We start from the raw sequence: 25,469 nt of genomic DNA on the forward strand, positions 1-25,469 counted from the left end.
AAACTAGTTTCTTTATTTAACACACTTCAAGGGACAAAAAACTAACAAACACTAGTATGGCCACCAATAAACAAATTTAAAGAAATGTTTACACCCAATATTAACAAATATTATACATCTATGAAAAAGAATAAAACATTATATATGATGATAGCCCTAATATATTATCAAATATGTAGAAATTAAGAGGTAAAGCATAGTCAACACCAAGAAATGCAAACTGTTGCCACCATTTGTTATATTTAAACAGAGTTTAGTCAGGCAGCGACCAAATAGCACATAGCTTCTCAACATAGTCAGAATGCATGTGAATCCACCTTTCTTCGCCACAATTTCATCAAAGCTTTTTTCATCTCACTGTTTCTCAAGCTGTAGATCAGTGGATTCAACAGAGGTGTAAGAAGTGAGTAAGACAATGACATCACCTTCTTGGTTTCTGGGGAATAGCCAGATTTGGGTTGTAAATAAGTCATACTGGCTGTTCCATAGAAGAGGGTCACAGACGTGAGATGGGAGGCACAGGTGGAAAAGGCCTTTTGCCTCCCGGTGGCCGATGGCATCTTCAGGATGGCAAAGAGAATCCGAACATAAGACAAGAGGATCAACACGAAAGGAACCATGATAATCAAAACAGTGCCAGTGAACGCATAGATTTCAAACAGAAAGGTGTCTGCGCATGCAAGTTCTAGCACTGCTGGGGTTTCACAAGAGATGTGATTGATTTCATTGGGGCCACAGAAGGGAAAACTGAAAACCCATGTGGTCTGCACAGTACCTAACATAAAACCTAAGAGCCATGAAATTATAAGTAATTTCATGAAAACCCTTTTGTTCATAATCATTGGGTAGCTCAGGGGATGGCAGATTGCAGCAAATCGGTCATAAGCCATCGCCCCCAGGAGAAAACATTCAGTCCCACCAAAAAAAAGAATAAAATACATCTGTGCAAAACAGCTCACAAATGAAATTGACGTTTTCTCAGTGGAGAGGACCACCAGCATTTCAGGCATAATGACTGCACTGAAACTCACATCCACCACAGACAGGTTCTGCAGGAACAGGTACATGGGAACGTGGAGGCTCTGTTCCAGGGAGATGATGACTATAATGATGGCATTTCCCATCAGAGTCCCAAGGTAAACAACCAAGAAAACCCCAAAGAGCTGCTCTTGGAGTTCAGGAAAGTTAGAAAAGCCCAAGAGGATGAATTCAACCACAGAGCTTTGATTTTGCCTTTTCATTTCAGTGGTGGAGAGTATATTATTTTTGTGGACGTATGTATATAAATTATGAAGTCACGGTCCAAAAGCTAAGAATCTGTGTCTGAAATTCACCCCAGATACTCTCGACAGAAGACATAAAAAGGAACACATCCTGACTAAATTCAGTTTGCCAATTTTGGAAATGGCCAATTACTTGGATTAATAAGCTTTTAAAATAAAAAGGAAGAAGTGAAGAATACTGGCTCAGAAGTCTTGTCTGAAAAGCAAAACATAATATCAAAATGTTTTTGCAACTTAATATAATTTGATTTAAACCTAGCCTTAAAACAAACATAGATATTTTATAACCGAGGTTCCATTCCCATCACATTGCTATCACTATCACCTCTTGTTCTCAATTTTATATAAATAGGTATTTTTAAAACTACAAAAAATAAAGTATTAAAAAGTATACAAAGGAGAAAGGTACACAACAAATTTTAAAACAGCCTAATGAATCAGTGTTATAGCACAGTTGATTAACATTTATTATAAATATTCATCATGTTCAAAATACCTGTATGAAACTTGGTTAAATATGAAAACTCTGCAGGAACCTACAAATGGGTTTCTAGTTAGATGTATCTATCTTAGATGATCTGTAAATAGGGTGTATTGCCTTCAGGCTTATTGATTTTTGCAAAGGCTGTCATGGCCAATTACATTGAGATTGGCCTATATGGGAAATTTTAAGGGCCAGTTCTCTATGGCTAATCCTTGTGACCATGATAGTGAAGAATCATCCAATTTTGATCATTCTAAATCTGTGATTTGAACATTTACTCTCTGTCTCTCTCTGTCTTTCCTCTCTCTCCTTTTATCCTTCTCACGAGTTAATATAATCATTAATTATTCAACAAACACTGATTGAGCACATACCGTTTTCTAGGTTAGGAATCTCAAGGACACAATGGATTCCTCGTCTCAATAGAGAGCTGGAAACGCTATATAAAATAGCATTCCACTGTTACGTCATACTCCAATATTATGTCTTGTTCTGTGTTTCTCCATTATCATTATCTCCATTTCTCCATTATCATTACCAGCAGACATTGTATCTATATATTAATGGGGCAGATATGATTTACACGTATACACAAGTATAAATTACATATTTATATTTATAGATTACACATGTGTAAAATCTAACTCCATCTCTAAAATCTAAACTCCAGGAATACAAAACTTTGGTTTTTTTCTATGCTATTTTCCCAATGTCTACAACAGCCCATACCCAATAAATGATACTAAACCAACATTTTATGAATAATGGAATTTAAAAATGAGGAAATCCAATATATATGTAAGGAATCCAATCTTGAAAAGAGTGAAACCAAAAACAACACAGTTAGGAACCAGAGGTAAAAACAAGGGGGCTATTAGATATTTCTGTGAGAGATCCAACTCTTCTGAATGGAGAAGGGGGGTGAACAACTACAACCATAGCATGTCACCAGTAGAAGGTACAGTAGGTGGAAGAAGGCATAAGGAGGAGGGAGGACTCATTCAAGTCAAGAGTATTGGATGACATCCTAGCATTACAATGGAGGCCTACTGGCCTTTGTGTGATGTTTTGAAAACCAGGAGATATACACTGTGGGAGATGAAGAACCCAGGAGAACAGAAGGACGCAGCAAGCTAAAGACATTTCATGGAGTCTTGAGAAAAGACCAGTAGGATATTAAGAGTAGGATATTCGTGGAAAGCAAGTTGATTTATTTATGAATTTGGCAATATCATTCATTAAAATCACATGTCCATATTAACTATGCTGATTATAGCTTGCATTTTGAAAAGTCACCAGAAATTAGTAAAATATGGTCACAGGATCAAACACTTAAAACCCATTTCTAATGAGAAAAACAGTAATGTGTGTTAAGATCCAAATATTTAAAGTGGTAGGTTTTGAAAATTGGAAAACTTAAAGCATAATGTAAATAAAATAGAAAAACTTTGTAGGACTGATTGTAAGCATCGGATGAGGGCAAAAAATGTTCACAACTGGTAACAGATCACTGACTACAGTGGCTGCACCTTTTCTCTGTAACTTAGAGACCCTGATGCTGTCTTGGAGAATTCCTGAAAAGAAATATTTAGCCAGAGCACTACCTAAATAGGCTTCAAACTTTCAGATGAAAAGGTAGGAGTTGCACTTATTTACCAAGTTCCCTTCCAGTTGCAAAATTCTAACATTTGATGATTAGTGTGCGCAAAGTCTTTATACCCCTAATTATTGCCCAAACTTTTCTCTGCAAAGAAGGGAAAGAGAAATCAACCAGCTACAAAACCAAGGAGTCCATGGAGTCAAATGTGTCAGCTCTGTCTAGTGACCCCTGAGCACAGAGACATCACTTCAACAGCATCTCCAATGATCCGCTAGAGAGGAAGTATACATGGGAAACCCACAAACACATACACACAGCCGGATCCTCCCTTTCTTACCTACTGACTCTGTCTCTTTAAATTTCTAAATACTTTATCTGAAGCTTAAACTCCACTCAAAAGCCACCTTCTGAATACAGTTCAGTGCTTCAGGGCACTGATTCTAGAACTATATATGACATTGAATCATATGCCCTGTAGAATCCTTCCCTGGAGAACTTGGAATCACTTCATAAACACTTTCTCATATTTTGGCATGATGACTAAAGAGGCTGGACCTTGGCCCCACAGGTGAGAAACCTCAAGAGCACACACCTGGAGCACCACTCCTTCATAGTCCTTTGGGGAATAAATGCCTCTTCACACAAGAGACACAGTTCACCACCGCATCTCCAATAGCAGGTGAAAAGAGAGTTGACTAAAGGTCGTAAATGGGGAAAGGAGAGATGAGTGGTATGACAGTGTGAGCAAAGGCAGGTGAGCTAGAGGTGGATGATGATTGGATGGAAGGCACAGTTTGGGCAATGGTGGGAAACTAGCTATGGCAAGTACATTGAAGCCCAGGGGTAGAAAATGGATTGCTTACTCCTAGCATCGAAGAACTTTTGATCATTTGTAGTAGAAATATAGAGCCACTGAAAATGTTTGACAAAGTGTCATTACAATTGATTTCATCAAAAGAGCTTTTAAAGTATGAGTCAGGAGTACTGGACTAGCTTGTATGATTTGAACAAATCATGTAACTTAACTACTTCTCTAACTTTCTCTGTAAAATAAACATAATGCGGTTAATCTCACTGAGTATATGTGAAAATCAAGGGGCTCAGGGATCCATCTACACTAGCTTGAACAATCAAGGAGACCATTTGGCTCAGTCCCCACAGAGTGAAGACATGAATCACTCTGAAGACTTGGATCAGTCCTGAACTAGACAGACGATGAGGCTGAATGCAGGTTACCTTTTTCTCTTTCTCACTGCACGTTTCTGGAGCAGCTTCCGTTCTCAAGGAAGCTCACCTCCCCTGGCAGCAATAAGGCTGCCAACAACACTTAGAGATTCATTGTGTCTACTCTGCGTCCATGGGAAATGTATCCCTTATCCTGACAAAAAGGGCTTTGCATTCCCACATTCCATCCAGGAATGTCATTCACCCTCCTGGAATGACACCCCAGGCATGAAGCATTCACATGCACCAGGCTTGGGAATTCTGCCTAAGATGTATTCTCCCTGATTCTTAACCCATGTCCCTTGGGCACTTGTGTCACACATGCTCTGTTTCTTGATGTCAGTAGCGATAATACAGGTGATATGCGGTTTGGGAGAGGTCAAGATGTAGAGTCAGGATTTGTGCACTTCCTACATGTAGATTAGATGTCAATGAAATGTGTACAAGTATGTCAGATACATGCAAAAAGAGATAAAAAGGAAGTAATATTAATGTCAAACTATAATTTTATAGCCAATAGTACTAAATAGAAGAACAACGAAAATGTAGAGAAATTAACACACCATCCTCAAAGATTGGCAGACAAAATAGACCATACAGACATAAAAATGAGAAGGTTATAATTTAACAGATGGTAATGAGAGAGTAAATATAAGAGAGAAACAACATTTTTTACATTGCTAACTTTGTTTTCTTCCCAAAATATGTATATGATATTTACAAAGAGTCATCATATACCTGTCAGAATGAAAATATAAATAAATACACAATAGTTGGCATTTGTACACATGACATACTCATACACCAAAACAGCAGAACAACAGCCAAATGTAGAAAAGAAAACTAAAGCCTTGGAAATTTCAAAACACCCTGAAAGTATCTCTTTAGCTAACAGGATGTTGGAAATGAAATTCAGGCCACTAAGATAGCATTTGCAAATGAACTTATCACATTTTCATTCATCGGTGTGTCCAGAACTATACTCCTGGTCTTCCCCTAAACCTGCTCCGCACTCAGCATTCCTCATCTCAGGGAACGGCAGCTCAAAGCTTCTAGTTCCACGGGCTGAAAATCAAGGAGTCATTTGTCCTCCAAACCCATGTCAACGCCATAACCTATCTGTGGCTCTGTCTTCAAAACACAGCATATCCCTTGTGAGCATTTTCTCTTTCTTTGAGCTAATACCCTGGTCCAAGCTACTTTTGTCTTTCAATCGGATAATAGCCATGGCCTTTCAACTTCTCCTTCCTGCCTTGCCTCTGCTCAAAACCCTCCAACAGCACTCTGTCCCCTTTGGTTAGAAGCCAAACCCATGGATTAATGATCTCCTTCCCCATTATTCTGTGAGCCAGCTCCATTGCATCCCCTTGTTCCCTCTCACTCAGCCATTCTAGACTGCTTGCTGGTCCTCGATTCCAACAGCTATGTTCTCATCTCATAGCTATTGCCTTTGTTTTGCCCTGCACACGGACTCTGACTCACCAAAAGACTAACTCCCTTATGCCTCTTTGCTCCAGGGACAGCTTCTCCAGGACATCTTCCTAAGTCAACATATGCAACAGTCAACTCCAGCCCCACCCTACTGTCCTGATTCATTTTTCTCCACAGCATTCCTCAGCACAGATACATCTACATCAGAAGGACACGGGAAGGTTAAGAACAAAAAGTTGGAGAAAGATCTTCCAAAATGCTAGCCAAGAGAAATTTAGATAACTATATCATTATCAGAGCGAGAAACATTACTAGGGATGAAGAGAGTCACACTTCGTAACGAGAAAAGGTTTAACCCCCCAAGAATATAGAACAATTCTAAATCTGTGATAAACAATAATATGGCTGCAAACATAACAAGCAAATATGGACAGATACACAAGGGAACCTAAAGCACTATCACTCATAGCAGGAGACTGCAGCATGCCTCTTTACGTAATTGATAGAAGAAATAAATAAAAATCCATAAGGACAAAGAAATTATTCACCATACAACTTACTCTAGCACACATAGAGAACTGGGTATCCAACACTGGGAAGAAAGCACATCGTCTTCAATCGCATGCAGGACGTGTTCAAATATCTGACAATAAACTGGGCCACAAAGAAATTATCCACAACTGTTAAAGCATTTACACCATACAGGATGTTGTGCGACCACAATGCTATTGCCTGGGCGTCTATAATTGAACATAACTGGGAAATAGCAACCTGTTTAAACTTGAGGATTACTTTTGTAAATAACATCTGAAACACAATGAATAGGCAAGAAAATTAGAAAGTATTCTGCAGAAAATAATAGTGAAGCACAGAAGGCATCTACTGCACAAAAGTAGGCATGAAAAATGATGAATTAAGTGTGCACTTCCAGGTGTTAGATAAAAACAACAAAACATAGGAAAGAGATAGCGAAGATCATTCATGAAGAAGCATCTCTTAGTGAAATGGAAAGTCAGCACACATAGAGAGAGGATCAAAAAAGCCAAGCCAAACACAGTTCAAAGTCCAGTAAATCATAAACCTGTGGTTGGATTAATAAAAGATAGAAAAGAAATATAACCATCATCAGGAACTTTAAAACTGGGCATCACCACTGAACGTGCAGACATTATGAAAAATATTGTGCCATATATTTGAAGGTTAGATCCTACGAATGCTCAGAGATATAGAACTTACCAAATTGCAACTAGAACAGAAAATTTACGTCCAAAAACTATTCAAGATATGAAATTGGTAATTAAAGCCTTACAGAACAGGAAACCCCATGCTTAATAAATTTGTTCATAAATGTTACCAAACATTGAAGGAAGAAATAAATTCAATCCTCCATAAATCTATCAGAAAATTAAAATGGGGTAAAGTTCCCAACTACTTTTGGAGGTAGCATAACTGTAATATCAAAACAGAACAAGGACAGTGCACAACTGGAAAATTTGCAGGCTAATCTTCATGAGTGTGGATACAGAAATCCTAAAAGGGAATCAGTGGAATGTATATTAGAAAAGTAATACATTGTGACCAAGTTTATTTAGTCCCAGAAATGCAAAGTTGGTTAAATATAGGAAAACCAATCAACTAATTCACCACATTAATGGATTAATGGAGAAAAATCTCCTAATCATTATGATTGATACAGAAAAGTTATTGAAAAACTGAATATTTTTCTCCACATCCTCTCCAACACTTACTATATCTTACCTTTTTGATACTAACCATTCTCACAGTTGTGAGATGATATCTCATTGTGCTTTTCATTTGCATTTCCCTAATGATGAGTGATGTTGAGCATCTTTTCATGTGTCTGTTGGCCATCTGTACATCTTCTTTGGAAAAATGTCTATGTCTTCTGCCCATTTTTAGTTGGATTCTTATTATTTTTTTGGTGTTGAGTGAGTTGTATACGTTCTTTAAATATTTTATATACTAACCGTTTATTGAATATGTCATTTGCAAATATCTTCTCACATTTAGTAGGTTGCCTTTTAGTTTTGTTGATTGTTGGCTGTGCAGACACTTTTTATTTTTATATAGTTCCAATAGTTTATTTTTGCTTTTGATTACCTTGCCTCAGGAGACAAATCTAGAAAAAATGTTGCTACAGCCAATGTCAGAGTAACTACTGCCTGTGTTCTCTTGTAAAATTTTTAAGGTTTCAGGGCTCGCATTTGGGTCTTTAATCCATTTTCAGTTTACTTTTTTGTATGGTGTAAAAAGTGGTCCAATTTGATTCTTTTGCATGTAGCTGACCAGTTTTCCCAACACCATTTGAAGAAACTGTCTTTTTCTTATTGCATACTTTTTGCCTCCTTTGTAAAAAATTGATTGACCATATAATCATGGGTTTATTTCTGGGTTCTCTACTCTGTTCAATGGATCTATGTATCTGTTTTCATGCCAATACCATACTCTTTTGTTTACTACAGCTTTGTGGTATATCTTGAAGTCTGGGATTGTGATGCCCCAGCTTTTTTCCTCTTTTTAAGATTGCTTCGTCTATTTGGGGTCTTTTGTGGTTTCTAATTTTAGGGATTAATTATTAAAATTAGTTCCTAATTTTAGGAATCCTAATTTTAGGATTATTTGTTCTAGTTCTGTGAAAAATGCTGCTGGTATTTTTGTAGGCATTGCATTAAATGTGTAGATTGCTTTGGGTAGTATAGACCTTTTAACAATATTTGTTCTTCCGATCCATGAGCATAGAACATCTTTCCATTTCTTTGTGTCCTCTTCCATTTCTTTCATCAGTGTTTTATAGTTTTCAGAGTGCAGGCCTTTCGTCTCCTTGGTTAACTTTATTCCTAAGCATTTAATCATTTTTGGTGCAATTGTAAATGGGATTGTTTTCTTAGTTTCTCTTTCTGCTACTTCACTACTAGTGCATAGGAATGTAACAGATTTCTGTATTTTGGTTTTGTATCCTGCAACCTTACTGTATTTATTTATCAGTTCTAGTAGTAGATATAAAAGACTATTGAAGAAATCATTCAAGGGGCTCCTGTGTGGCTCAGTCGGTTAAGCATTTGACTTTGGCTCAGGTCATGATCTCACAGTTTGTGAGTTTGAGCCCCACCTTGGGATCTGTACTGACAGCTCAGAGCCTGGAGCCTGCTTCAGATTCTGTATCTCCCTCTCTCTGCCCCTCCCCCTCCCCCCTCTCTCTTCTCTCTTCTCTCTCTCTCTGTCAAAAATAAATAAACATTTAAAAAATTCAAAAAAATCATTCAAGGAGCACCTGGGTGGCTCAGTTGGTTAAGTGTCAGACCTTTTTTTTTTTAATGTTTATTTACTCTTGAGAGAGACAGACAGACAGAGGCGCAAGAAGGGAAGGGCAGAGAGAGGGGGAGACACAGAATCTGAAGCAGGCTCCGAGCTGTCAGCATAGAGCCCAACATGGGGCTCGAACTCATGGACTGTGAGATCATGACCTGAGCTAAAGTCGGACACTCAACTGACTGAGCCACCCAGGTGGCCAAGTGTCAGACTCTTGATCTCAGCTCATGTTTGCTCTCAGTGTCATGAGTTCCTGGTTCCGTGCTGTCAGTGAAGCCGGAAAGGAAAGGAAAGGAAAGGAAAGGAAAGGAAAGGAAAGGAAAGGAAAGAAGGAAGGAAGGAAGGAAGGAAGGAAGGAAGGAAGGAAGGAAGGAAGGAAGAGAGGGAGGGAGGGAGGGAGGGAGGGAGGGAGGGAGGGAGGGAGGAAGGAAGGAAGGAAGGAAGGAAGAGAAGGAAAAGAGAAAGAGGGAGGGGGGAAGAGAAGAGAGACAAATCATTCAAGGAACAGAGATGTGAATAGTATCTAGCTCATATAGTTGTTGTGAGTATTCAATGAGAGAAGAGTATCCGGCATTTGACACAATGCCTGACACACAAGACCTTCAGCTTGCGATCCTTTTGTTGTTGTCTTCTGTAACTACTATTACTGTTATTGTAGCTGATCCTCACAGTATCTCAAATGGTATTATTACTATCCTCATGCTTTTATGATGAAGAAGCTAATGTTCAGAAAGGAGAAGTAACTGGCAAAACATGGAAGATGGCAGAGCCAGTGTTTGAGACCAGGGTTGTTTTGTTTTGTTTTTTTAACGTTTATTTATTTTTGAGACAGAGAGAGACAGAGCATGAATGGGGGAAGGTCAGAGAGAGGGAGACACAGAATCTGAAACAGACTCCAGGCTCTGAGCTGTCAGCACAGAGCCCGACGCAGGGCTTGAACTCACTGACCCCGAGATCATGACCTGAGCCGAAGTCAGCTGCTTAACCGACTGAGCCACCCAGGCGCCCCCCAGGGTTTTTTTTTTTTTAACTCTTGCTGTGTGTTCCTGGTGTTTCCTCTTAAACCACGCTATCCCTCCAATCATATTCACACATACGTAATTAGCAAAGATGAGAAATGTATACTTAATCTATGTTTGTGTTTTCTAGCTCATTAAACAATCTACTATATCCTTCAAACATGCTTTTGACAAGCATATAACAGCGGTATAGGTTCTTTTGTTTTATCTGCTTTTGTTGCCAGCCAAATCCATAGTAAGTAATATCTATTTCCACATGGTTTTGCCTTGGTATATCGCTGGAAATTTATACTTTCCCTCTTGCAATTTAAACTATCTATACATCAAACGTTTAGACACATTGCGGCGGATATGGAAATGTGCTGCTCAGATCCCTCTCCAATAATAGACTCACAGCCCAGGTGAATGCAGAGGTGGTGATTGACTGATACTTGCCCCTTCATGGTCAAACTCAGCTTCCAAGCCAAACCACACTCTTCTGGGAAAGGCCCCTGGTCAACAACTGAACATGGGTCTTATTAATTCTGACCCACGCAGGACGCCTCTAATGGACAATCCAGAGCTCCCTGTTGGGTGTGCAGAAGACTTTTCCAGTCCTGGTTGGCAGTCAAAGGGCTTATCCAGCACAATCTTGTTTCAACCTTTTATCTTTCCCAGGTACTTTCCTTCCCTGGGGAGGCCCCATCTCAGTGTCTGCTTGTCAGAGAACCCAACCAGCGCAGACGGTACTTAAAGAGTCAATGAAAGCAGACAGTAAAATAGGGTTTGGAGACTGGCTCTTTACCACCTGGCTGGACTATAAATCCCATCCCTTCTGTTATGTGGAGTGTAGACATCTCCTGGCACAACAGGAAATTCAGTGATAAAAACTTTCAGAAATGATAACTTGGAATTATATAACTATGGAGGGAAATGTACTGGCTGGTGCAATGATTGAGGCACTGAAATGTAGGAGGGGATGGGAGATAATACATCAAAAGACAACAGAATTTTACAGTTGTTATAAAATTTCTTTGACCCCCGCAGGTAGATTACAAAAAAGCTGAGTGTGGTGAACAAACCATTTAAAACTAAGTGGGAGAGCTTTAGGGAAGGCGGGCAGGTGGAACTCTTCAGAGGTCGTCAAGATGGCCTGATCAGTTTGAATGAAAAAGCACACATCAGATTTTATGCTATGAAGATGAACTTCTTTGAGTTGTTGTCTTGCACTTTTTCTTACTAAGCTAAGGACATCTCTACATCCCCACCATGTGTCACTTTACAAACATTTCTGTTTAGCTTAGAAACTGGGCGCAAGTTCCTACTAGGAATAAAAAAAAAATCCCACTCTGCTGCATAAAAGAAAATTTAGATAAAAGGCCATGAAGAAAGGACAGGGTTTTCAGAGGGAGAAAAAAATTAAGGACAGTTGGGACATGGGAGAAGTAAGGAAGGCCACCATAAGGAAAGGGAGGTCTGCAGGAAGATTAAGAATTAGTTGAAAAGTGGAGTGAGAAACATATCAGATGGAGACAAAGGCATGTTTCGACAATTTCAGCTCAGAGTGGGATCGTGACACCAAAAAATGGAAAGCAGACCTTGCACCAGGAATGTAGGTGAGTGAATGAGTGTGGAAAAGGCAGAGTGCAGCATGAATGAGTAGAAAGCATAGGCAGAAAGAACCTGGGTGGCTCAACTGGTTAAGCGGCTGACTCCTGATATCTGCTCAGGTCATGATCCCACAGTTTGTGAGATCGAATCCTGTGTCAGGCTCTGTGCTGACAGCTCAGGGCCTGCTTAGGATTCTCTCTGCATGCCGCCTGCTTGTGCTGTCTCTGTCTCTGTCTCTCGGTATCTCTATCTCTCTGTCTCTCTCTCAAAATAAATTAATAAACTTTAAAAAAAGAAAAAAGAAAGAAAGCATAGGCAGGCCCAGTTAAGCTGGGCTCCACACACCACACTAAAGGCTTTTTTATCCTGAATACATAGAAACCCATTGAAACGTTTTCAACAAGGAGAGACATCATAAGATTTACACTTCATTTTTTTAATGTTTATTTATTTTTGAGAGAGAGAGCTTGTGTGTGAGATAGTGGAGGAGACACAGAGAGAGAGGGAGACAGAGTATCTGAAGCTATGTCTGAGCTGTCAGCATAGAGCCTGATGTGGGACTCGAATTCACAAACCATGAGATCATGACCTGAGCCAAAGTCGTGTGCTTAACTGACTGAGCCACCCAGGCACCCCAAGATTTATATTTTAAAGTTCCATTTTTTTCCTATCCATGTTGATTGTGGTTGACACCAGGAAAGCATGATTTCAAGGGTCAGTCCTACCAGCTGCCATAAGATTGAAGCTGGTACTGCCAAAGCGACTGCCATTTGGAGTAGAGTTGCAACAAGGTCCTTTTGGACTGGCTATTTTTGTCAAAGTTAAAACCAAATAGAGAACTGGCATGACTCTGAGACATCATCATATTATTCAATCAAACCTTGACCTTGCCAGTTCAACTTCTGTTTTTCACCTGGGATGAAGACATAAGCGTGGTGTGGCTTTCATGATATCTCAGAGTCAGTGATCTTCCAATAAGCTGTCAACTCCTTCAGAGCAGAGACCATATAAACCCAGGGCAGTCCCATAAATGGTCACCTCTAACAAAAACTTATTGAATGAATGAATGAATGAATGAACAAAGGAAGCAACAAAAAGTAAAAAGTGAATATTTGGCTTAGGAATTAGGCTTTCAGAGACTTTTTTTTTTTTCCTGAATGGCCTTATTTAGTCACTCCCCTTCAGGACTATGAGAAGGAAATTTCAGGACAAACTCTAGTGAAAAAATTTCCAAGTGCATGTTTAGTGCTCAACTGAAAAGATTATAAACATTCAAATAGCATTCAAATTGCTTTCAACCATTTGATTGTTGAAATTTCTTTTTGTGAAAATCCAATCTGTTTTGCATCTCTACTTCTCATTTCTGACAGAGGCAATATTTACTAAAAATTTGCTTTTCCCACAGCTGAATGGCAATGGGAATAGTGTTTTCCCCTTTATTACCATCCCTCGAACAGAAACTAACGCAATAGGAGCTGATATAGAAGTGATATCGTTTCAATAAAGGGGTCCCTCTATTTATGACTAACAACATTAGAATAGCAAGTAACTGTCAAATGTTACAAGATGAGAAATTGTTCTGGGGAAGATCAAACAGTTAGTGATTTGACTCACAACCATAGAAAATATGCCAAATAGTTTATCATTTAGTTTCCCACAATAAAAGAAATGAATCATCCTATGTCTATAAACAAAGTGTCTGGGGCACTTTGGGCCAACCAAAGGAAATTTAACAAAAGTCTCTAAAAACAGTCTGTAAGTGAAAAAAGATACTCAAGTATCAAGTGAGACTTTAGGGAAGTTTCTCGTGTAGTTCTTTGCTCCCCACCATTGGGTGAATATCTAGAAATATACCAAGGGAAATCCTGTTTTGAACAATAATCTGTGTGAGTCCATGACGTGGAACCAGTTTGATCACCCCAAAATAAATGTATCTTTTCTTACTCATTCACAGAACAGGTTTTCACTCCAGGAATAAAAATCTCATCTAGTCAGTTTCGTGAAGCCCTACAGTGCTTAGTGCAACAGAGTGGGCCTTCAGGTCAGTCTGAAAAGTTACAATGACTTTGAAAAGTACTTCTGCTTTTAATAGCTAGTAAAACTTATAAGCACACAGGCTCTTTATTACATCAGACCCACTTTGAAGAATCTGTCAGAAATAAAATATTACTATGATTATATGGATGTATGGAATGAGATGTTTATTGAAGTTTTGTCTTAATGACAACAATCCAGTAATGATCTAGATGATCGTAACAGAGGAACAGATTAACTGTTGTATTATATATTATATTTAAAAATGAATGACAATAATACACTACCAATATAGGGATCCCTAATATATTATTGACCTTGGAAAAATAACAAATTAAGCATGTTAATACTGAGGTATATAGAATGGCCATTTATTATATTTAAACAGAGTTTAGTCGAGCAGTGGCCAAACAGCACATAGCTTCTCAACACAATCAGAATATGTGTGAATCCACCTTTCTTCGCCACAATTTCATCAAAGCTCTTTTCATCTCACTGTTTCTCAAGCTGTAGATCAGTGGATTCAACAGAGGTGTAAGAAGTGAGTAAGACAATGACATCACCTTCTTTGTTTCTGGGGAGTAGCCAGATTTGGGTTGGATATAAGTCATATTGGCTGTGCCATAGAAGAGGGTCACAGACGTGAGATGGGAGGCACAGGTGGAAAAGGCCTTTTGCCTCCCGGTGGCCGATGGCATCTTGAGGATGGCAAAGAGAATCCGAATATAAGACAAGAGAATCAACACAAAGGGGACCATGACAATCAAAATGGTGCCAGTGAATGCATAGATTTCAAACAGAAAGGTGTCTGCGCATGCAAGTTCTAGCACAGGGGGAGTCTCACAGAAGAGATGATTGATTTCATTGGGGCCACAGAAAGGAAAACTGAAAACCCATGTGGTCTGCACGGTAGCCACCATGATCCCTGAGACCCATGAGAACATTACTAATTTCATGAAAACCTTTTTGTTCATAATCATTGGGTAGCTCAGAGGATGGCAGATTGCAGCAAATCGGTCATAAGCCATCGCCCCCAGGAGAAAACATTCAGTCCCACCAAAAAGAAGAAGAAAATACATCTGTGCAAAACATTCTGCAAAAGTAATTAACGTTTTTTCAGTGGAGAGGACCACCAGCATTTCAGGCATAATGACTGCACTGAAACTCACATCCACCACAGACAGGTTCTGCAGGAACAGGTACATGGGAACGTGGAGGCTCTGTTCCAGGGAGATGATGACTATAATGATGGCATTTCCCATCAGAGTCCCAAGGTAAACAACCAAGAAAACCCCAAAGAGCTGCTCTTGGAGTTCAGGAAAGTTAGAAAAGCCCAAGAGGATGAATTCAACCACAGAGCTTTGATTTTGCCTTTTCATTTCAGTGGTGGAGAGTATATTATTTTTGTGGACGTATGTATATAAGTTATGAAGTCACGGTCCAAAAGCTGAGAGTTTTAGTCTGAAATTATTGGCAGAAGATGTAATCGTGAGTTCATTTTGACAGATCTTCAAGTTGGCAAATCTTGAGAATAGCCAATATATTAGAATAGTGAATCTTTCAAATACAAATGAAATGAGGAATTTTGTCTCAGAAATATTCCTTTCAGTTTATGAAAAGCAAGTGTTCTCTGGCAGCTTTTTTGTTAGGTTGAAAATAAATCCCATTCTTAAAACATGTAATCCATTGTCCATGATATTCATGTATGCATTTCTGTTCTTTCCAATTGTATATTTACATGTGATTTTTCCAATAAAGTGTTTGAAATAAATAACAAAAAAAGACACAAGTTTATAACTATTAATTCAAAGTTAAAACAAATTTTGATGAATATTTATTACAAATGCCAAAATTCAAAATACATTTTTCTTGCCTTGTTAAAAATGAAATACATGAGGGGCACCTGGGTGGCTCAGTCAGTTGAGTGTCTGACCCTTGGTTTTGGCTCAGGTCATGATCTCACAGTTCATGGGATTGAGCCCTGGGTCAGCCTCCACGCTGACAACATGAAGCCTGCTTGGTAGTCTCTCTCTCCCTCTCTCTCTTCTCTCTGCCCTTCCTCTGCTCAAGCTCATTCTCTCTCTCTTTCTCTCTCTCTCTCTCTCTCTCTCTCAAGAATAAATAAATTTTAAAATTAAAAAATGAAATACATGAATAATATACCCAAACAAGCAGAGAAACACTCAAAAGGAATTGAATTTTAGATGCACTTATCTCAACTGAACATAAGTAAATTGTTTCAAGCATATTGATTTCTGGTTAGAATGGGACTAATTATATTGAAATACGTCTGAATGGGAAACTTTAGAGGTCACTTCTCCACCGTCCATCCTTGTGACCATAAAGTGGCTTTGGGGGCTATATAAAATTCCATTTTTAGTTATTCTGATCCTGTGATTTAACCTCTCTTTCTCTCTCTCTTTCTCTCTCTCTCCCCCTCCCTCTCCCTCCTTCTCTCCCTCTCCCCCCACCACACACACACTATTAGCAAGTTCATTTAACCATTAACAATTTAATAAACACTGATTGCATATCTATCATGTGGGAGCCTGTGTACCCTCAAAGATACATTTGTGACATAAATTCAACAGAGAGGTCTTTCCTGGTTACACAACACAAAATAGCAGCCCCTATCCCCTACTCCAGCACCCTGTGACTCCCATCTCTCTGGTTTATATTTTGCCATAACACTCATCCCCAGCTGAAATAACACATAGTATTTGGGCTTTTGCTTATTATCTAACTCCCCCTTCTGGCATGTAAGCTCCAGAAAGACAGAAACTTTGTTTTGTTCTATTCTTTCCTATGTTCTCAGTGCCCGGAACAGATAATGAATGATATAATAAATGCAACACCAACATTTGTTGAATATATCAAAGAATAAATATTAAAATTTAGAAACCTGGACTCTGCCTTCAAGGAATATAGTGTCTGAAGGAAAAATAAGTCAAGGGAATAGAGAGACCCTGCAGACCGTATAGGGGTCCTAACTCTGCTACTACCTCCAAGATGAGTCTTTGACTCTTCCTGTACTCAGGTTCACTCATGTGGTTTGCAGCAGGAAGGTAGCCCTGGACCTGACATGAGTGTTTCTCTGATTTGTTCACAGAAAACTGCATGCTTCTCCTCCATTCAGATGAGGACAGAGCTGAAGGGAAGGTAGAAAAGTGGGTGGGCACCTAGAAGGCATATATGCTGCCTGAGTCCTTTGGGCCCACCAGTCCCAGGCCCAGCTGACCATCTTCCTCCCAGGAAGCACCTCACTTCTCCCCCTTGTCCTGGGGCAGGAGAAGTGAGCACCTCTTGGCAGAGAAGGAACACCTCACTTCTCCCCCTTGTCCTCCCCAGTCACCCAGACCAATGTCCCCAGCATCCCATTTATTGTCAAGCCTACAGTGAGGTCTTTAAAATCTGGAGTCCCTCTGGCCTCAGCAAGTTCATTCCCCCCCCCCCCCCCGCCCCAACACTGCTTCTATTCATGGCCTCTTTTCTTTGCCTGTCCCTCTCCACCCTACCCCCATCATTAAATAGTCTCCTAACTGGCTTCTCCACATTTTGTGACTTCTCTTCCAATCTATCCCTCATACCTCTGACAAAATAATATCATCCTCCCTTCCAGTACCTTCAGAGTCTCCTCTCATTGGTAAAATAAAATGCTCACTTCTCAAGCTGGCATTTAAGGGAAACTAGATGGAAACAAGTGCTCTAGAAATTTTAAAAGGGAAAAAGTACTTTGGAATGGCAAGAGGAAGTAAACAACCATAATCACAGGATGTCATGGGTGGAAGGGCCAGGAAGTGGAAGGAGGAAGGCAGAAAGAGGCAGGCTGACTTGCTCGAATCAAAGGTACTCGATGACATCTCAGTACTAGAAGGAGGGCCTCCTGGCCTTGAAGGGGGTGCTTTGAAAACGAGCAGAATTTCACTGTGGGACAAGATGAAGCCAGAAGGATAGAAGGACAAGCAAGCTGAGGATATGTACTGTTTTCTTGACCTCATATCATTAAAACATTAACAGATAGTAGAAGGCAAGTTGATTTACAGAGTTTAACTCTGTATTGATAAATCGAGTACCATATATATTAACCTCAATAATTACGTATTGGATATCAAAAAATCTCCTAAAATTAGTAGACTTTGCAGAAAAAAACCATATAAGTACCTTTTCTAGTAGATAAAAAATACATATATTAAGCACCGAGTATATAAAACCAATAAGTTTTAAAATATGAAAATTTAGAGAATCTTGAAAGAAAAAGAAAGAAAGAAGAAAGAGAGAGAGAAGGAAGGAAGGAAGGAAGGAAAAGGGAGGAAAGAAAGGGAGGAAAGAAAGAAAAAAAAAGAAAAAGAAAGAGAAAAAGAAAAGAAAAAAAGGAGAGGAAAAAGGAAAAAAGGAACAAATGAACAAATGAACCTGAATTCTCCCTCCATCTTTTCCCCTTCACAAGAGTTACCCTAATGCTAACCTGACTGATTCAATGACATGTCCTTTCAACTCCACTGTTAACTTTCTGTATGACCCTGGGCAAAGCACTCCTTTCTCAGGATTTCATCTTTGTGCATGACTGGCCTTATTTCTGACCACCTCCAACCCCAGCTACATAGCTCTATGAATTGATGATTAGTGCAATAAAACTACTTAAAGCTCTAATTATTTCCCAAAGTTTTATGTGACTATGAAAGGCAGAGTAGTTGACATTCTCACCTGAGCACTGGTAAGCATCTCCAATTATCAGTGAGAAGAACTATAAATGGCAAACCCACTAACAAATGCATAAACAGAATCTTCAGTTCCTTTCCTATGGACTGGTCTGACTTTCATCCCATTTAATCAGATGTTTCACCTCTTCAGTTAAAAAAAAAAAACCTCTCCCATAAATACAACTCAGTGATTGAATGCACTGATTTTATAATATTATATGGGCATTAAATGTTTGCCCTTTGAGAGCCCTTCTCTGGAGAACTTATACTCAATTTATATAGACTTTTCCCTATGGACATAAAAAGCTCAGCTATATAAACTTGAAACAACACTCCTTCAGAGCCCTATAGAGAAAAACATCTCTTCACTCCAGAGACCCAATTCCACCAGGACCTCCCCACCCCCCCATTAAAGAATGAAAGCAGAGGCTGAGTGAATGTTAGTAAACAGATTGAGGAAGAGAGGAAGGGATGGAGCTATGAACAAAGGCAGGGTTATCTAGACTGATTGCATAGTATGGACAATATCTGCAGTGATCGGAACATGTTAAGACAAGTAGGTTGAAGTTTCTGTGTGGAAAGCCTGGATATCATTACCAAAATTTTAAATATATTTTCCAGTAGAAGTATGAAAACACTGAAATTGGGGGGTGGGGGGATAGTCATTCAGGTTACTTTATAGTTGGTGCTTTTTAACTTGAAGAGAAAACATCTAGACTAGCTGTATGACTGAGAAAATATGTAACTTCTCTGGCCCTATTACTTTTCTGCTGAAATTAAGATACTGTTATTAATCTCACAAGGTATATATAAGAACCTAGGGACTCAGAGTTCAGCCTACAGCAATGAGACCATTGGCTCAGTCTCAGCAAAATGTAGGGATGAATGAATCCTCAGGCTTGACTTTATCCTATACTCAGATGAGGTGAACAGACTCTGGGTTCCCTTTCTCTGTTTCTCATCTCTGCTTTCCTAGGGTAGGTTCCATTCTCAAGGAAGCTCTCCCTTCTGAGAGACAACAAGGCTGCCAATACAGAGATACATCCTCTCCAATCTGTGTCCCATGGGAAACATACCAGTTATTCTGTGGGGAAAGGCTTTCATTCACAAAAACGAATCCAAGAACCCCCCACCCCATATCATTCACTATAGTAGAATTACACGAGAGACCATGAACCAGACAATGTGACTAATGAGGGTGGAAAATGCTGCCAAATATGCACTTTATGGTCCCTACCCCATAGCTGAGGAGAGCATCTACCCCAAGTGTGCACACCTGAAAAAGTTTAATGAAAAAATTCCCCAGGAGAAATAAAGGTATTGTTGGTAGAGGAAGGAGGCCAATGAGTAATGGTGAGCCAACACTCAAATGCCCCTATACATATGCAAAGACACACTGTCTCATTGCAATTATTGCATGAATACAAAGAAACCCAATCAATTCCATTTGTTGTTGGGGTTGTGTGTGTGTGTGTGTGTGTGTGTGTGTGTGTGTGTGTGCATGCACACACGTGTTTTGCAAGACAGGCTGGAAGGAAGTATAAATAGGATGGAATGGATGAGTAAAACAAGAAATATTGCAGAGGATGAATTGAGTGTCCTGAAGGACATGGATGTTGTGGGTAAAGAAGACAAGATTTCAAATCTTGATGAAGGAAGGATAGAAAATAACTAGAAACAGGGCAAGAGAAGTCTATAAATGAATCACTTCAAAGAGTTCACACATTTTGTGGTCTAGTTCCCAAGTCTAGGAGTGAAGGGGAAAAGATTATTTAAAAAAAGTCAAAGGGTGAATAGTTACACATCCTACTAATGAAGGCGCCTTCTTGAGATTAACCATCCTCTCTCTCAGCAGGCTGAGTCTGACAGTATGGATGCCCCAGTCACCTTCTCCATGGTAAAGAAAATCTGTGCTGCACCAGTTTGCATTCCTACCAATAGTGAGTGCAAAATGCCACTCTGGGAAAAAGTATGGAGGTTTCTCAAAAAATTAAAAATTAAAAATAGAACTACTCTATGGCCCAGCAATTGTACCACTAGGTATTTATCCAAAAAATACAAAAGTGCTGATTCAAAGAGGCACATGCACCCCAATGTTTATAGCAGCACTATCAACAATAGATAAATTATGGAAAGAGCCCAAATTCCCATCAACTGATGGATGGATTAAGAAGATGTAGTATACATATATAATAGAATACTACTAGGCAATAAAAAAGAATGAAATCTTGCCATTTGCAACAATGTAGATGGAACTGGAAGGTATTATGTTAAGCAAAATAAGTTAGAGAAAGACAAATATCATATGATTTCACTCATATGTGGGTTTTGAGAAACTCAACAGATGAATATAGGGAAAGGGAAGGAAAAATAAGATAAAAACAAAGAGGGAGGCAAACCAGAAAAGACTCTTAAATACAGAGAACAATATACAGCCAAGAATCTTTTATCCAGCAAGGCTGTCATTCTGAATACAAGGAGAGATAAAGACTCCCAGACAAACAAAAACTGAAGAAGTTCTTGACCACTAAACCAGCCCTGCAATAGATCCTAAGGGGGACTCTGTGAGTGGAATGCTGCAAAGACTACAAAGGATCAGAGACATCACCTACAGCATGAAACCTACAGATAACACAATTACACTAAATCCATATCTTTCAAAAATAATTCTGAATGTAAATGGACTAAATGCCCCAATCAAAAGACATAAGGTATCAGAATGGATTAAAAAAAAAAAAAAGACCCATCTATATGCTGTCTACAAAAGACTCATTTTATTAAAAAAATTTTTTAAATGTTTATTTATTTTTGGAAGAGAGCACAAGCATAGGGCAGAGAGAGGGGGTCTGAAGCAGGATCTGAAGCAGGTTCCAGGCTCCAAGCTATCAGCACAGAGCCCGACATGGGGCTCAAACTCATGAGCCACAAGATCATGACCTGAGCCAAAGTTGGACGTTCAACCAACTGAGACACCCAGGCACCCCAAAAGACTCATTTTAGACCTGAGAATGCCTTCAGATTGAAAGTGAGGGGTTGGAGAACCATCTATCATGCTACTGGAAGTCAAAAGAAAGCTAGAGTAGTCATACTTATATGAGACAAACTCGATTTTAAACTAAAGACCGTAACAAGAGATGAAGAAGGGCATTATATCATAATTATGGGGTCTATACATCAAGAAGAGCTAACAATTGTAAATGTTTATGCCCCCAACTTGAAACAACCCAAATATAGAAATCATTTAGTCACAAACATAAGCAATCTTACTGATAAGAATACGGTAATTGCAGGGGACTTTAATACTCCACTTACAACAATGGACAGATCATCTAGGCAGAAAATCAATAAAGAAACAAAGGCCTTGAATATTACACTGGACTGGATGGACTTGACAGATATATTCAGAACTTTTCATCCTAAAGTGGCAGAATACACATTCTTCTCAAGTGCACATGGAACATTCTCCAAGATAGATCACGTACTGTGTCACAAAACAGCCCTCTATAAATATAAAAGAATTGAAATCATACCATTCATATTTTCAGGTCACAACGATATGAAACTTGAAATCAACCACAAGAAAAAATTTGGCAAACCTCCAAAGGCATGGAAGATAAAGAACATCCTACTAAAGAATGAATGGGTCAACCAGTCAATTAAAGAATAAATTTTAAAAATATATAAATGGAAGCAAATGAAAATGAAAACATGACAGTCCAAACCCTTGGGATGCAGCAAAGGTCATCCTAAGAAGCGAATACATTGCAATCCAGGCCTATCTCAAGAAACAATAAAAATCCCAAATACAAAACCTGACCTCACACCTAAAGGAACTAGAAGCAGAGCAGCAAAGAAACCCCAAAGCCGGCAGAAGAGAACTAATAAAGATTAGAACATAAATTAGCAATATAGAATCCAAAAACAAAACAAAAAACAAAACAAAACAAAAACCAGTAGAACAGATCAATGAATCTAAGAGCTGATTTTTGAAAGAATAAACAAAATTAATAACCCCCTAGCCAGACTTCTCAAAAAGAAAAGAGAGAGAATCTAAATAGATAAAATCACAAATGAAAGAGGAGAGCTCACAACCAACACCACAGGAATACAAACAATTATTAGAGAATAATGAAACTATGAAAAATTATGTGCCAACAATCTGGACAACCTGGAAGAAATGGAAAAATTTCTAGACACCCATGCACTATCAAAACTCAAATGGAAAGAAATGGAACGTTTGAACAGACCCATACCCAGCGAAGAAATGGAATCAGTTACCAAACATCTCCCAACAAATAAGAGTCCTGGGGCAAATGGCTTCCCAGAGGAGTTCTACCGGACATTTAAAGCAGAATTAATACCTATCCTTCTCAAGCTGTTCCAAAAAATAGAAATGGAAGGAAAGCTTCTGGACTCTATAAAGCCAGCATTACCTTCATTCCCAAATCAGACAGAGATCCCACTAAAAAGAATTACAGGCCAATATCCCTGATGAAAATGGACGCAAAAATTCTCAACAACATACTAGAAAATTGAATTCAACAGTATATTAAAAGAATTATTCACCATGATCAAGTGGGATTCATTCCTGGGCTGCAGGGCTGGTTCAGTATTCACAAATCAATCAATGTGATACATCACATTAATAGAAGAAAGGATAAGAACCACATGATCTTGTCAATAGATACAGAAAAAGCATTTGACAAAATATAGCATCTTTCTTTAAAAAACCCTCAAGAAAGTCAGCATAGAAGGAACATACTTTAACATCATAAAAACCATATATGAAAATCCTACAGCTAATATCATCCTCAATGGGAAAAACTGAGAGCTTTCTCCCTGAGATCAAGAAAAGGACAGGAATGTCCACTCTCACCACTGTTGTTTAACATAGTGTTGGAAGTCCTAGCCTCAGCAATCAGAGAACAAAATGAAATAAAAGGCATCCAAATTGGCAAAGAAAAAGTCAAACTTTCACTCTTCACAGATGACATGATACTCTACATGGAAAACCCGAAAGACTCCACCAAAAAGCTGCTAGAACTGATACATGAATTCAGCAAAGTTTCAGGATAAAAAATCAATGTACAGAAATTGGTTGCATTTCTATACACCAATATGAAGCAACAGAAAGAGAAAGCAAGAAATTGATCCCATTTACAATTGCAACAAGAACCATAAAAAACCGAGGAATAAACCTAACCAAAGAGGTAAAAGATCTGTATGCTGAAAACTATAGAAAACCTATGAAAGAAGTTGAAGAAGACACAAAGAAATGGAAAAACATTCCACTCTAATGGATTGGAAGAACAAATATTGTTAAAATGTCAATTCTACCCAAAGCAATCTACACATTCAATGCAATCCCAATCAAAATGGCACTGGCATTTTTCTCAGAGCTAGAACAAACAATCCTAAAATTTGTATGGAACCACCAAAGACCCTGAATAGCCAAAGTAATGTTGAAAAAGAAAACCAAAGTGGGAGGCATCACAATCCCAGACTTTCGTCTTCACTATAAAGCTGTAATCAAGACAATGTGGTGTTGGCACAAAAACAGACACATAGACCAAAGGAATAGAATAGAGAACCCAGAATTGGACCCACAAAAGTATGGCCAACTAACCTTTGACAAAGCTGGAAAGAATATCCAATGGGAAAAAAGACATACTCTTTAGCAAATGGTGCTGGGAGAACTGGACAACAACATGCAGAAGAATGAACCTGGACCACTTTCTTACACAATACACAAAAATAAATTCAAAATGGATAAGAGACCTAAATGTGAGACAGGAAACCATCAAAACCCTGGAGGAAAAAACAGGCAACCACCTCTTTGACCTCAGCTGCAGCAACTTATTACTTAACACGTCTCTGAAGGCAAGAGAAATAAAAGCAAAGGTGAACTATTGGGACCTCATCCAGATAAAAAGCTTCTGCACAGCAAAGGAAACAATCAACAAAACTAAAAGGCAACCAACAGAATTGGAAAAGATATGTGCAAATGACATATCAGATAAAAAGTTAGTATTCAAAATATATTTTTAAAAACTTACTAAACTCAACACTCTAAAAATAATCCAGCGAAGAAATGGGCAGAAGACATTAATAGACACTTTTCCAAAGAAAACACCCAGATTGCCAACAGACACATGAAAAGATGCTCAACATCGCTCATCATCAGGGAAATACAAATCAAAACCGCATTGAGATACCACCTCATATGGGTCAGAGTGGCTAAAATTAACAACTCAGGAAACAACAGATGTTGGTGAGGATGTGGAGAAAGGGGAACCCTCTTGTACTATTAGTGGGAATGCAAACTGGTGCAGCCACTCTGGAGAACAGTGTGGAGTTTCCTCAAAAAATTAAAAACAGAACTACCCTACAACCCAGCAATAGCGCTACTAGGAATTTATCCAAAGGATATAGGAGTGCTGATTCATAGGGGCACATATACCCCAATGTTTATAGCAGCACTTTCAACAATAGCCAAATTACAGAAAGAACCCAAATGTCCATAACTGGTGAATGAATAAAGAAGACGTGGTTTAGATATACAATTGAATACTACTTGGCAATAAGAATGAAATCTTGCCATTTGCAACAACGTGGGCAGAACTGAAGAGTACTATGCTAAGTGAAATAAGTCAGCCAGAGCAATACAGGTATCATATGTTTTCACTCATATGGAACTTGAGAAACTTAACAGAAGACCATGGGGGAAGGGAAGGGGAAAAATAGTTTGAAACAGAGGGAAGCAAACCATAAGAC

General features: G+C 38.8%; 2 protein-coding genes across 2 annotated transcripts; both read right to left on the reverse strand.

Moving 5' to 3' along the window:
• Window positions 1-296: 296 nt before the first annotated feature.
• Window positions 297-1,241, reverse strand: LOC125146752 (olfactory receptor 10A3-like). Its single transcript, XM_047823534.1, has one exon. The coding sequence runs from the start codon at window positions 1,239-1,241 to the stop codon at window positions 297-299; it is 945 nt and encodes a 314-aa protein (XP_047679490.1).
• Window positions 1,242-14,429: 13,188 nt separating this feature from the next.
• LOC125176861 (olfactory receptor 10A3) lies at window positions 14,430-15,374 on the reverse strand. Its single transcript, XM_047878765.1, has one exon. It carries the CDS (start codon window positions 15,372-15,374, stop codon window positions 14,430-14,432), a length of 945 nt encoding a protein of 314 aa, XP_047734721.1.
• Between the last annotated feature and the right edge of the window lie 10,095 nt (window positions 15,375-25,469).

The sequence above is a fragment of the Prionailurus viverrinus genome, chromosome D1 (assembly GCF_022837055.1).
Source record: "Prionailurus viverrinus isolate Anna chromosome D1, UM_Priviv_1.0, whole genome shotgun sequence".
In the NCBI taxonomy this organism is placed as follows: domain Eukaryota; kingdom Metazoa; phylum Chordata; class Mammalia; order Carnivora; family Felidae; genus Prionailurus; species Prionailurus viverrinus.